Here is a 13,847-nt window from a genome sequence, read left to right on the forward strand (position 1 = left end):
TTCTGATGTTGCAAACACACAGGGATGTGAAGGTAGGCATCCCGTATGTCCACAGAACAGAGAAATTCCTTGTGTTCCATTGAGGCTATCACCGACCGAAGAGACTCCATTCTGAAGTGGAAAATCTTTACGTGGCGATTGAGCAATTTGACGTCCAGGATTGGCCGAAAAGAACAGTCCTTTTTTGGGACAACGATAAGATTTGAATAGAAGCCTGAAAATCATTCGTGTGCGGGAACCGGAACGATCACTCCGGCGGCAAGAAGAGAGACGGCTTGAAAGAATCCTGGAATGCGAGACCGCTGTCTTGGAGGTCGGGACAGGAAAAAACGTCCCTTTGGCGGAGACGCAAACTCGATCTTGTATCCGGATGTGATGATTTCCCTGACCCAAGCGTCGTCGACAACGAACAGCAGGCGTCCATGAAAAAGGAAAGTCTGCCTCCCACACCCTGGAAGAAATTCCAGGTGGGGGTGACCCGTCACTTGGAGGCAAACCTACCGGATCGGGTACCTGACGACCTGGGGTATTGACCTCTAGATCTCCAGCGGGGAGCGGGTTTGTAAGATGGTCTTTTCTGCTCTCACTCCTTAGAGGCGGAAGGCCGATCTTGCTGGGTAGATCTCTCTGATGACGCGAAGGGACAAAAGGGCCTAAACGGCCGGAAACCCTTTTTGTTAAAGAAACGTTTTGGTCGAGACTGTGGAAGGGAAGTGCTTTTACCACCAGTGGCATCGGAAATTATCTGATCCAACTTGGCTCCAAAGAGCCTAGAACCATGGAAAGGCAGATTGGTAAGTGACTTCTTTGAGGTAGTGTCCGCATTCCATGACTGCCACGCACCCAGCTGCATCTAGGGCGGTGGCCAAAAGGTATTTACCCGCATGATTAATTTGATCTGCCAGATCCGCCAACTCGTCCTGAGGAGCTGCTGCTAAGATGCCCCTGCGAAGAATCTTTGCCCAAGCAGAGATGACCTTTGCTACCCAGGCAGATGCGAAAATCGGACAGAGGGAGGCACCAGATGCCTCAAAAATTGATTTCGCTAGAGACTATTTGTCTGTCTGTTGGATCCTTAAGTGATGCCCCATCCGGGAGGGATAGGACAGTCTTTGAGGCTATGCGAGAGACAGGAGGATCCACTTCGGGGGCTTTGGACCATTTTGTGCGTAAATCCGCATCAAAGGGGTACAGGACAACTAAGTACCTGGGGCCTGAGAAGCGCTGCTCGGGGTGCTCCCAGTGTTTGGTCAGTGTAGTATCAAACTCTTTATGGTTTGGGAAAGTTTGGGATGGAGGCCTTGCCCGCTTAAATGGAATGGAACATTCCTGAGAAGGGGCTTGTCTTGTTTAATTTCTAAGGTTTGAAAGCTAGCTGAAAGGAGGCTATCGACCATCTTCCGAGTTTTAGACATGTCATCTGCTTCTGAACTAGATCCCGATTGGGGATCCTCATCTGACCTAGTGTCGTCTCCTGAAGAAGGAGAAGGGCACCTGGGAGAAGCAGCCGGGCCTAGAGAGCTGGAAGACGAGCCAAAGAGAACACGCTTCCTAGTAATTCTACTCGATCTGTCCCTCTGAAGGTCGCGGTCAGGTGCAGACGACTCACCTTGCGAGGCGGTCGGTGCACAGGTGGCTGTAGATAGCTGAGGCAAATGTTCTAGGACCTGGACCAGGGACTGAGACACTTTAGTCAGATCAGAGACCGACTGCAACATTGCCACGGCCCACTCTGGGAGAGAAGAGGTACCCTCATCCCGGGAATCTGTGTGCTCCTGAGTGTCTGACATGGAGGTAGGACTGCAGGATGGACAGAGGGGCGATGACTGACCTGAAGGCCACTTCTTTTTACAGCGTGCACAGGCGTAGTGAATAACGGTGGGCTTGAAAGAAAGCGCCGTTGAAGGGTTGAACATAGGTGGGATACGCCGTATGGCCGCACTAGATAAGATCAGGGACTGCAGAGGGGAGCTAATTTGCAATAAAGGGCTGAGCCTACTGAGAATCTGACAAGCAGCAGGACCCTGAAGTGTCCCCCAAGCAGCGAAGGAAGAAGAGAGATTCCAGTCAGGAAACTGGCTGTGAGGTGGAGGAAGGCGGAGCTTGGCGCCGGGACGTGATCGGGCCATGGAGGTGGGGGGGCGCGGTAATAAAAAGATTGATGCCTCTGAAAGCAAAAGGAGCCATGTAATAGGGTGGAATGGGCACGCGAAAAAGGGCGCCAGAGAGAAAAGGAGAAGCGCGTCCTGAGCAGGGAGGCAGGAGAGAAAGTGAAACCGCTCTCCCTCCCCGCCTGGATCTCTAGCCTGCAATGGCCGCGGCGCCGATAGATAGAGGTGAGCTGCGCCCACACCGCTCTGGAAAAAACCTCCCCCAGTGATGAAAAGACCCATTCAGCTGGAGCGACCGTTCCAGGGGACCGCTGATGCCTGTGCACGGCGGGGAGCGCAGCTGTCAGCATGAGGCGCGCGGCTGGCAGAGAGGGAGGAGGGCGGGAATTTAAAATGTTGCTCAGAGACATGCCGGCTGAAGGGAACGATCAGACTCTTACCTGACGTCCCTGAAGAGGATAACCGCAGGGGCCCTGCGTAACAGTCAGGCCGCTGGGAGAAGACCTCTTACTCTCTGACATGTAGAAGACGGCGTTTTCTTGCTGGGAAGGAGGGATAGCCTGCTGACCACCGCCGTCTTCCTCTCAGCCCTGTCCCAGGAGAGGGGTGAGGGGTTGTTTTGGCAGGGACCGGCCACCCGTCATCCGCCCATAACACCGACTGGTGTTAGGGAAAGGTCCTGCCTGCGGTACTGAGAGGTGCGATGTGGGAAATCACCACACTGCTCGCTCAGCCGCCTGATATAGGAAATCAGAGTGAAAACTACACCCTGTTTCCTGATGTGAAGACCTGAAAGAAATAAGCGAGAAAAGATTACAAAGTTTGACAAACACCTAAGGAAATAAAAGGATTATTAACTGCAGATCTGAGAAGATCCCGGTCCACCTCCTACAGACACTAAGCACAAACTGAGGTACTTGGTGTCTGTCGGTGGGTGTATACTGCCGGGGAGGAGCCAATTTTCTTGTTTTTGCATAGTGTCAGCCTCCTAGCAGCAGCAGCATACACCCATGGTATTCTGTGTCCCCCAATAAGGCGATAAAGAAAGAATAATTACAATCTAGAAACATACTGTACCATGATCAACTATGACTCCCACACTCTTAACAACGTGCGACAAATGCCAGATTAGGTGTAACTTAAGCAGAGTCTATAAATACTTAATAGGAGAAGAACTCCAATTTACACAAATTACATCACCATTAACTGTTAATTAAACAAATACAATGTGTAATGTTTGTTCTGGCCACTAGGCATCACTCCAGAACTTTTCATTGCAGTTGCACCAACATATTACACATCAGCCCCTAACCTATTGGGCTCACAATCTAAATTTCAAATCAACTCTATTAATATGTCTCGAGTACTGGGGAAAACCAGGGCAAGGGAAAAACTAAACAAACATGTTGAATTGGATTTGAACCCAGTGCCACATTTTCATTATATACAGTGGGTGAAACAAGTATTAAACACATCACCAATTTTCTGGGTAAATATATTTCTAAATGGGTAAGTGACATGAAATTCTCAACATCCCATCCAATCCAATCCACACAGGCAAAGAAATCAATCCATAGATGTTCATAAATTAAGTTGTGTGTAATAATGAGAAAAGACACAGTGAAAAAGTATTGAACACACTTACTGAAATTTAAATTACTACTTCATACAAAAGCCTTTGTTGGCGATGACCGCTTCAAGACGCCTCCTGTATGGAGAAACTAGTCGCACGCATTGCTCAGGTGTGATTTTGGCCTATTCTTCCAAACACTCTATAGGCTATGTTCACATGTTTCTTTTTTGCTGCTTTTTTTCTGCAACAAAAACCTGATGTCTTTGCAGTTTAAAAAAAAAAGAAAAAAAGAAGGTTATGTTTGCTTTTTTGTTGCGTTTTTCAGGATCCCAAAGTTCAGCTTTGCTTCCACCATAGACGTAATAACAATGCAAAGTGTTAGTCACCATGCAAAACAAATGTGAAACCATAAAAACTATTTTGGAAAAAGGGGCAATTTGATCAAATTATTTAGTGGAAAAAGATTTTTATGCCTGAAAAAATAGTGAATATTCTGAACAAGAACGTTCATATGAGGTCATGAAAAATACAAAATTACAAAACTATAAACAGCGGAGGGAGATAAATTGGTCAAGAATAGTTTACCTAAGACATTGTCATAGCACTGCGTATGTAGGACATGGTTTACTTTCATACCCTTGAGTTTGTCAGGTATTGTTCAATTTCACGCTTTGGTTGGCCAATGTTTACTTTAGCACATATCTCTAATTGAATTAAACTGTACTAATCCTACCTACCATTTTCGAGTGAGGAGACCAAGACAATGTGGTTTAAACTTGGGAAAAATTCCCAAAATAAATGGGTTAAACAATGTTGTACTTGCTTTTTTTCACTAAAAACCCAGCAAAAAACCGATGACAATATTGTTTGGCGTGTTTTTGCACTTAATCATTGCTTTAGGCTAGTTTCACATTTGCGCTTTTGAGCGCAGCGACGGCCAGTATGCGTTTGGCGGCGCATTCGTCCTTTTCACGGTGCGCCGAGCGCAACCAAACTGCAGCAGGTTGCGTTTGGAGCTGGTCGGCGCACCATGAAAAGGACGCATGCGCCGCCAAACGCTTACTGCGCACGGCCTGCGCCCCCAGTGATAAAGATAGGGGACGCAGGACACATGCAGCGTCCTGCGCCGGTAGGCGGAGCTACCGGCGGAGGCTCGGCAGGGGGCAGGGCTTAGCAGCGGCCTGGCGCAGGCCGTCGCTGCGCTCAAAAGCGCAAATGTGAAACTAGCCTTATATGGGTGAAAAAACACTGCAAAAATTCTGAAAGAATTGACATGCTGTAGTTTTCAAAAAAGCAGCAGTTTTCCAATTCTGTCAGGAAAAAAAAAACCTCTGTATGTGCGCATGATATTTCTAAATCTCGTAGCTTTTACTGGCACTGTAACACAGCAAAAACACAACGTGAGAATATAACCTTAAATCCTGAAGGCTCCTTGGGTTCCTTGTATGAACTCTGAGCTTTAGTTCTTTCCATAAATTTACTACTGGATTCAGGTCAGGTGATTGGCTGGGCCCTTCTAGCAGCTTTATTTTCTTTTTATGAAACCAATTGATAGTTTCCTTGTTTGTGTGATTGTGATCATTGTCTTGTTGAAATTTCCACCCTCGTTTCATGTTAATCATCCTGGTGGATGGCAGCGTTTTTTTTTCTTTTCTTTAACAATGTCTTGGTATATTTGACCATTCATCCTATAAAATTTACCAGTGCCGTTTGCTGAAAAACAGCACACCACCATGATGTTCCGACCTCCAAACTTCACTGTTGGCATTGTGTTTATGGGGCGATATGCAGTGTCTTTTGGCCTCCATATACAGTATGTAATATGGCATCCAAATAATTCAATTTTGGTCCCATCCGACCAGACTATATTCTCCCAGTACTTCACAAGGTTGTCTAAATGTTGTAGAGCAAATTTTAAACCTTCCTGAACACGCTTTTTGTTCAGCAATGGAGTATTGCATGATGGTTGCAATACTAATTGTTTTCTTTGAAACAACTGTACCTGCTCATTTCAGGGCTAAAGTCCCCGTCTCACATAGTGAGATCGCTAGCGAGATCGCTGTTGCGTCACCGATTTTGTGACGCAACAGCGTTCTTGCTACCTGTCACACATAGCGGCGATCGGGCCACTGCTGCGATGTCGCTGATCATGCTCGAATGTGCTGGGCTATTTTTTGATCGCTGGTGTCCCGCTGGCCAGCATGCATCGCTGTGTTTGACAGGGACAACGACGATGTCAATACTACAGGTCTGACAGACAACGACCGTCGTATCGTTGCTGCGTCGCTGTTGAGATCTGACTGATATCTCACCAGCGACCTCGTAGCGATGCCCCAGCGATCCCTACCAGGTCGCATCGTTGTCGGGATCGCTTGTGCGTCGCCAAGTGTGACGGTACCCTTACTGTAGCTCCCCACAGGTGGTCCTTGGCTCTTGAACAACTCTTCTGATAATTTTTTTCACTCATCTGTCTTAAATATTGCAGGGAGCACCTGGTTGTGGCCGGCTTATGGTGAAATTATGTTTTTCCCACTTCTGGATAATGGACCCAACAGTGCTTACTGGAACTTTCAGTAGTTTAGAAATTGTTCTGTAACCAATGCCATGCATGCATGTTTTGCAACAATAAGGTTATGAAGGTCTTGAGACAGCTCACTTTTTTACCCATCATGAGATGTTTCTTATGTGGCCCCTTGGTAATGAGACACCTTTTTATAAGCCATCAATTTTAAACCAGCTGATACTGTCTTTCACCAAGTGTCAGGATTACTTTCTAATTACTGATAGATTTTATCTGGAGTCCTCACTTTCCATGTATTTTGCACCTCTCTTTCTTCATGTGTTCAATACTATTTCCTAGTGTCATTTCTCATTATTAGACATAATGTAATTTATGAACATCTATGGTTTGATTTATTTGCCTTTGTGGGTTGGATGGGTTGTTACAGACATCTGGTGAGAATTTCATGTCAATAGCACCTTTAGAAATATATTTAATTAGAAAATTGGTGACGTGTTCAATACTTATTCCACACGCTGTAATTGACTTTTATACATAGTAAAATACTGATATGATTTCACTGGAATAAAATAGGTTTTGCTATTGTTAGAAGAATTTAAAACACCACAGAGTTAAATCTACTCGAGGCAATATTAATTCTTACTGCTGAGAAAATGGTAATGAACGGGTTAGACATATGATTACATGATTTAGTCACATGTAAGCAACTACCTGAATCTGTATAGATGGTGCTTCTAGGGCCCTGTATACCATGGGTAATACACTGTTCTTGATTTCATCTGATGGAGTCTTAGTCAGAAGAAGATCCATTTTTTGCAAAAATATTAGAAGTATCTAAGAATAAAAAAATAGGAGTCAAATTATAGTTTACTTAATCTTAAAACTGCTTAAACAGACGTAGACATTAAGACTACTATTTATAATGAAACACAACCACTCACCATATTGCTAGCCTGATGGCATGGAAAATGGAAGACAGTTGGAACAAGGGTTATATATTGAAGTTTAGTATTTAAATAACACACAAAATGGCTAGCTTTATTTTACTTCACTTTTAATAACCTACAATAAGTTTTATTTTTCCCCATCTTCAAATGAAGACTTAAATATCAGAAGTCTACTTAGCACAGAGGGTGAATCAGGAACATATTGAAAATACGCACGCATCAGCAATTCCAATCTCTTTGGGCTACACTATTGAATCTTTTTTAAACTCGGAATCATTGTAGGTATAATGTAGATATATTCATTGTTAAAACTCAACGGAAGCACTTAAAGGGCATCTGCTAGCAACTTTTTGCTACCCCTTCTGAGAGCAGCATGATGTAAGGGCAGAGTCCCTGATTCCAGTGAGGTTTCATTTACTGGGCTTATTGCTGCAAGTTCTATTAAAAATGGTTTTCTCTACTGCAGATCCACCACTTCTTGAGTTCTAGGAAAAGTGGAGGAGCTATGCAGGCAGGGGCAGACACAGATAAGGTGTAATCATTAATTCAAGTGAACTTGCAGCAGCTTAACACAAGCACACACAATTCAAATCTCATCTTTAAAAAATTTTAACAAAAAAAAGCTGAGAAAGATGAAGCAAACAAACCTGAATAGGTTCCTGTTGCCGAAAAACAGGCCCAAGGTCCGGCAGGATGAGCTTTGTATACTCCTCCTTGGTGCACTCTTCTGCTATCAGCAAAACATTAGGTAACACAAATGGCACCATGTCTGGGTTTACAAACTCTGAAGTCAGTGCTGGTAATATACGCTGTACAACAACACGCTGTAAAATAGAGAAAAACACGATTTGTAAACATCTGGGGTACAAGTGCATTGCAATTTGCGCCCTAATCTCAACATTATAGAATTTTGGGGTGCTGATAAATAATATTAACAACAATGTATACAAACTACTACCATAAAGATATAATGACTGTTGTATATGGTTGAAGTGCATTCCTGCGCTTCATAAAGCATTGTGCAAATGTCAAGTCAGTCTGTCTAGGTGTTTAGCCAATGTATACCAGTATTTGCTTCTCAATACAAACCTTTGGCAGTTTGGGAAGAACTTTCGGCAAACCTTTAAAAAATTGGGATTTCTGGAGATTGTCCCGTTGAAAAAGGGAATCAAAATATTGTAGAGTAACAGCACCAACATCATCAAAAAATGGAATCTGTAAAGACCAAACAAGACTTCATGTTCATACTGTTCACAACGAAAAGCAGAAGTGCGCATGCCCGCAGCTGGGCAAAGGAAACTGCACAAGCGCAAGATTTGTATGCGCAGGCGCGACATACGCGTATGTCTCGGTGATGAGGATGATGAAGGAGGCGTCATACACGTCAACGGGAGGAGAAGCCTCACCCACTGGACCAGACGGCTCTGACTACCATACAGTGCCGGCGAAATCAAGAGGTTTTCGGGGCTATACAGGGAGAGTCAGGGGGTTATATATGGATTTAGGGAATGCAGCGCAGACGTTGAGTAAGATGAGAATTTTAGTTGCTATGTGACAAAACTGGTGACAGCTCCCTTAAAGATGAAGGATTAGGAATATTAAGTTGTAACGGCAGCGGTTTTGGAGGCTTGGGGAATCCAAGAGGTGTCTTTTACTGAGGGGCGTTGAAGACGTCAGATGCCACTAACCATTTGAAAACAGGTTGGAAATATCGAAATGACAGAAGTCAAAACAACGATGGGTGCATTCTTGCTGGACGATAATCAGAAACAAAGCATTCCTTGAGATGCTTGTTTCCAGATTATAGGGCATATTTAAAGGGACAGCCAATCACCCTATTAATGATAAACGCATGTTTTAAACTTGCTGAAAAATCATTGTACTCGGCAGCACATCATCCCATGCAAATGGGACATGCGCTACCAAAAACAAAGATATTCTATGCAAACAGCCCATCTAAACAAACCTTTAAATGACTGCTTATTGTCTTACATGTAGTCGAGCGGCGGTCACAACTACCACGGTAGGCCAGAGAAAATAGAACCAAATTTCACAACTTCCTGCAAAGTTTCTCCTACCTTTGTCATTTGATCTGCATCTGGTCTGACTGCTGGAGTAACATTGAGAAGAAGTTTCAAATGTTCTTGAACCTCTTCAGGGATATTGACAAGGACATTAGGGTTTAGACGACTAAGCTGTACAAAATAAAAACAAATCAGACAACAGGGCAAAAACAATGACAGCCTATAGATCGGGGTATATAACATCTTTCCTACACAAGTCTAATACTATGCAATGCAAAGGACACAGAAATAGAGAGTTATAAATGCTATATATAATATGTTAAGATACAGTGTTGTTTAAAGGAGTTTCCACTTCTCACATCGTGGGTGGGAGTAAAGTGCCTGTAAAGCTACCAGACACTGCAAGTTGTCTTGGGAAATCACCATCAGTGCCTTTATGGTCTTCCGGCACAAATGGCGGGCATCTCTTCCTTCAGTGATATCAATATGAGAAGCATTTGCCACTGTTTGCAGAACATACCTGATCAAGCTGCCGGCTGAAGCTTTTGTAAATGTCCTGCTTGTTGACTTCAAAGATGGTCTTTCCTTTGTTATACACTGCATGTATGGTAACGCCGAGTGAGTACATGTCACTGGCGGGGTCACAGCTTACTGATAATATATATTCTGGTGCTAGGTATTCTGGATTAGGCAGGCACAGTGAAGGCAAGTTAGGATCCCATTCCTTACATTTGTACTTTATCTGCGGAAAGAGGATACAATGTTATCACTGTTTAACAACAGTACATACAACTTGGGGCTCATTTAGACCACCCAACTGCAGCGTTAAAGGACCGACGATCAACTAAGTGGTTGTCTATCGGCAGTCGCTCAATAAGCCCATTTAGATAGGCAGACCACCTCCTCCCACACACATCGAACGATCGGTAAAAGATTGTTCTTGGCAGCAGGTCTTGCTTATTATTCGGGACAATGTGCTGCAAAGAACAATGATTTTTTTTTAAGCAAACTTAATCATTTTACCTAACAAATGGGGGTCTTGCTTGTTCGTCAGAGGGCGGTCACACTGCACGATCAGGACACAAATGTTCCTTGAAAGAAATGCTCATTTTTCCTCACAATCGTGCAATGTAAATGCACCCCTACTGTCCTATATAAAATACACTCTACGTACAGAGCAGGAAAGTCTCATGTACTACATGTAAGACAGAGAAGGAGTAGAGCTCTTCGCATAGAAGGTGACAGGGGCGATGCTACAAGTGCCTTATATGTTGGTACAGTGTGGTCTTTTATTAAATGACCTGTCCTCTAAGGATAATGAGGTCATTCTGCTCATTATGCCACACCACAGTCTATACAGCAAACCTACAGCCAATTGTGCCTGTATATTGGGAAAACCGCAATATTTCAACATTTTTTTTTTTTTAATGTGGGGAAAAAAAAAAAAAAAAAAAAAAAGAACACACCAAAAAGGTTTCAAATAAAAATCTGCTTTAAATGATGTATCAAGCTCTGGGGAAACACTACATGACCAACCTAGCACACCTCTCCTTATTGAAGTCACTAGGCCTATTATTTCATTGGCAGATCATGCTAGTGATAGTAGCCTATTCTAGCGATTCTCAACTCCCGTCTTCAAGAAATCCACAAACATGTTACGATTCAAAGCATATTTCCGATGACCCATTGTAAAATACCTATGGCCATTCCTTATGCCCTGAAAATAACCATATGACCATTGCAATACTAAAGGAAATTTAGAAAATGGCTTCAGAAAGATATCCAGAATAAAGTGTCCATTTCAGCATATAGGGTATAAAATGACCTTGCACACACTATATACTAATTTCGGTTGAAGAAACTGTACGCTAATAGACTCCTCTCTATAGTGGGATAGAGACTGTCGAAGAGTCACTGGGGTAGGGCAGCTATCCGGAAAAGTCATGCAGTTCAGTTCTCAAACTTTTCTCTCCCGGCTTGACTGGACCTTCCCTGATCAAGTATGTCACCATTAGCCTCCAAGCCTCATGAATGTACTAATGTCAAGCACTCCCTGGGCATGATTAGTGCAGTAAGGAGTATTCGGCAAGACTTCGTCACTGCAAAGGAATGCACCACGCAGCACTGCACACTTCTGTTAAAGGGAATCTGTCATTAGGCTTTTGTTACCCCATCTGAGAGCAGCAGGATGTAGAGGCAGAGACCCCGATTCCCAATGATGCATCACTTACTGGGCTGCTTGCTGCAGTTTTAATAAAATCACTTATGCCTAAGAAAAATTTAAAGGTGAATTCGCAAGATGCAAAGGCTGTTGATCAATCATTTGAGTTAATTTTTTGCTAAATGTCTCATTTTGAAATACAGTAAGAAATTAATATGTGCATATGCACTTTATGTATTGCGTTCTGACCACAAGCAGCGCTGGCTTCTCCCCTTTTTTTTACGCAAAGGCTGATAGTTACACAGGGACATAATGCTGAAAAAGACAACTTATACAGCAGCATCTTATAAAGCCGTTCGTCAGTTTGACACCATGTTAGCTGAGCTGTAGTAGCACCTTCTAAATTTAAAAATGACAATATTTATTCCTCCCCTTCAGCACTCATTTATTAGTTATGCTGATAAAACGTGGCTAAAGTGAGGAGGGAGTGATCAGTTCATTTTCCATAACCGCTTGTACGGTGTTAGTAACAGGCATACAAGCTAAGCGAACCCTCCACAGGCTACAAATGTGTGGCGCCCCTGAGGGTCCACAGGCTACAAATGTGTGGCGCCCGAGGGTCCACAGGCTACAAATGTGTGGCGCCCCTGAGGGTCCAGTCGCCACAGAGGTACCACACCTCAGCCAGAGGTGTAGTACTCTGCTCTCGGGTAAGGAGGGGGCACTACCCAGGACCCACACACTAGCATCCAACACCAGATCCCTCTAGGCCAAGGGGGAACTAGGTAGAGGGTGTGGGTGGAGGAAGTAGATAAGGGAAGGATAGCCGGAGAGAAAGCTGACAGTTGGGAGAGAGAGCTGTCATGGAAACAGGAGTCGTTTGTAGGGAGGTAGTCAGTTGATGCTGGGAACTGAAGGAAAGAGGAGCATGTCTCTGGACTAGCACAGCGTGAAAGAAAGGAGAAAGAAGGGGTCCTAGGGGCACGGGAAGTGAGGAATCCACCCGTGGCGCACGAATCCACGCCGACTGTAGTCGGGTGGAGGGACCAGGTCACAGTAGGAGACTGGCCCCAGACTAGAGGAGAACCTAAGGACTTAGCTAGCAAACCAGAGGCTGTAGCGACTGTATGTGCTACAGCCAACTCCATACACATTCACTGAAAAGGCAGCCAGATAGTCCCCTTGATCCTAAGAGAACATCGCCCAACAGGATCCGAGGCTGCTGGCTTGGGACACTGTATGTGAAGGCGCAGGGCAGAAGAGGTGGGAGCCAGCGCAGAGAGATGGCCAGGAAAAGACCATCAGAAGGGGGTGCTGGTACAGAGGACCCCAAACTACCTGAGAGCTGGCTGGACGACCAACCCGGAGGAAACAGCACCCCGGCTGGGGATTGTAACTGGAAGAACTGTGAGTAAAAGTGTGAACACTGCACTCCGCTGTGTCCTCAGATTATTTACTGCGTCATCTGCCCTGCACTACAACCATTACCAACATCTTTAACACCTATAACTGCCCTGGGGCATAGCTCTACTTGTGGAGAGCTGTATCAACTCTGCTGCATCACCATGTAAGGTAGTTAACACAAAGGAGGACAGTTTGCAACTACAGACAGATTTGAGTAAATTGGAGAATTGGGCTGAAAAATGGCAAATGAGGTTTAACACAGATAAGTGTAAGTTTATGCACATGGGAAGGAGAAACAGATGCTACAATTACTTACTAAATGGGAAACTGCTGGGGAAATCAGACATGGAAAAAGACTTAGGTATCTTAGTCAATAAGAAGCTAAATTGGAGTGCCCAGTGTCAGGCAGCTGCCAGCAAAGCAAATAGGGTCATGGGATGCATTAGAAGAGGTCTGGGGACACGAGATGAAAACATAATTCTCCCTCTGTACAAATCACTCGTCAGACCACACTTGGAGTATTGTGTGCAATTTTGGACGCCGATACTCAAGAAAGACATTACTGAACTTGAAAGGGTTCAAAGGCGGGCTACTAAAATGATAAATGGAGTTGGTTCACTACATTACCCAGAAAGGTTATCAAAATTAGGTCTATTTACTCTAGAAAAGAGAAGACTTAGGGAAGACCTAATATATATGTACAAGTATATCAGAGGACAATACAGAGATCTCTCCAATGAACTGTTTGTACCAAGGACTGTGACAAGAACAAGGGGGCATTCTCTTCGTTTGGAGGAAAGACAATTTCTGCACCAGCATAGAAGAGGGTTCTTCACGGTAAGAGCAGTGAGGCTCTGGAATTCTCTTCCTGAGGAAGTGGTGATGGCCAACTCACTGAATGAATTTAAGAAAGGAATGGATGCTTTTCTTGTGAGTAACAGTATAGAAGGTTACGGATAACATAATATTATAGGTAGATGGTTGACCCAGCTTAGGGGAAGGAAATTTTTTCTCTATGGAGAAAATTGGCTTCTACTCTGTGGGTTTTTTGCCTTCCCCAGGATCAACAATGCAGAACAGCTGCACTAAAAATAGGCTGAACTAGA

General features: G+C 44.2%; 1 protein-coding gene across 4 annotated transcripts in view; it reads right to left on the minus strand.

The window, feature by feature from the left end:
- LOC141048963 (SCY1-like protein 2) overlaps positions 1-13,847 on the minus strand; it is a 53,758-nt gene that overhangs the window by 38,702 nt on the left and 1,209 nt on the right. For 2 of the 4 annotated variants that reach the window (XM_073545041.1, XM_073545040.1), the window contains exons 2-7: positions 9,697-9,918; positions 9,231-9,347; positions 8,242-8,367; positions 7,800-7,976; positions 7,147-7,158; positions 6,917-7,039 (exon numbers count right to left, since the gene is read on the minus strand). In XM_073545041.1, the coding sequence (XP_073401142.1) occupies positions 6,917-7,039; positions 7,147-7,158; positions 7,800-7,976; positions 8,242-8,367; positions 9,231-9,347; positions 9,697-9,918 (777 nt within the window). The remainder of the gene's footprint in view (positions 1-6,916; positions 7,040-7,146; positions 7,159-7,799; positions 7,977-8,241; positions 8,368-9,230; positions 9,348-9,696; positions 9,919-13,847) is intronic. The other 2 variants (XM_073545042.1, XM_073545043.1) reach the window with 1 other exon arrangement.

Source organism: Dendrobates tinctorius, unplaced genomic scaffold (genome assembly GCF_039654945.1).
Source record: "Dendrobates tinctorius isolate UK_male_01 unplaced genomic scaffold, ASM3965494v1 ptg000139l, whole genome shotgun sequence".
NCBI lineage: Eukaryota > Metazoa > Chordata > Amphibia > Anura > Dendrobatidae > Dendrobates > Dendrobates tinctorius.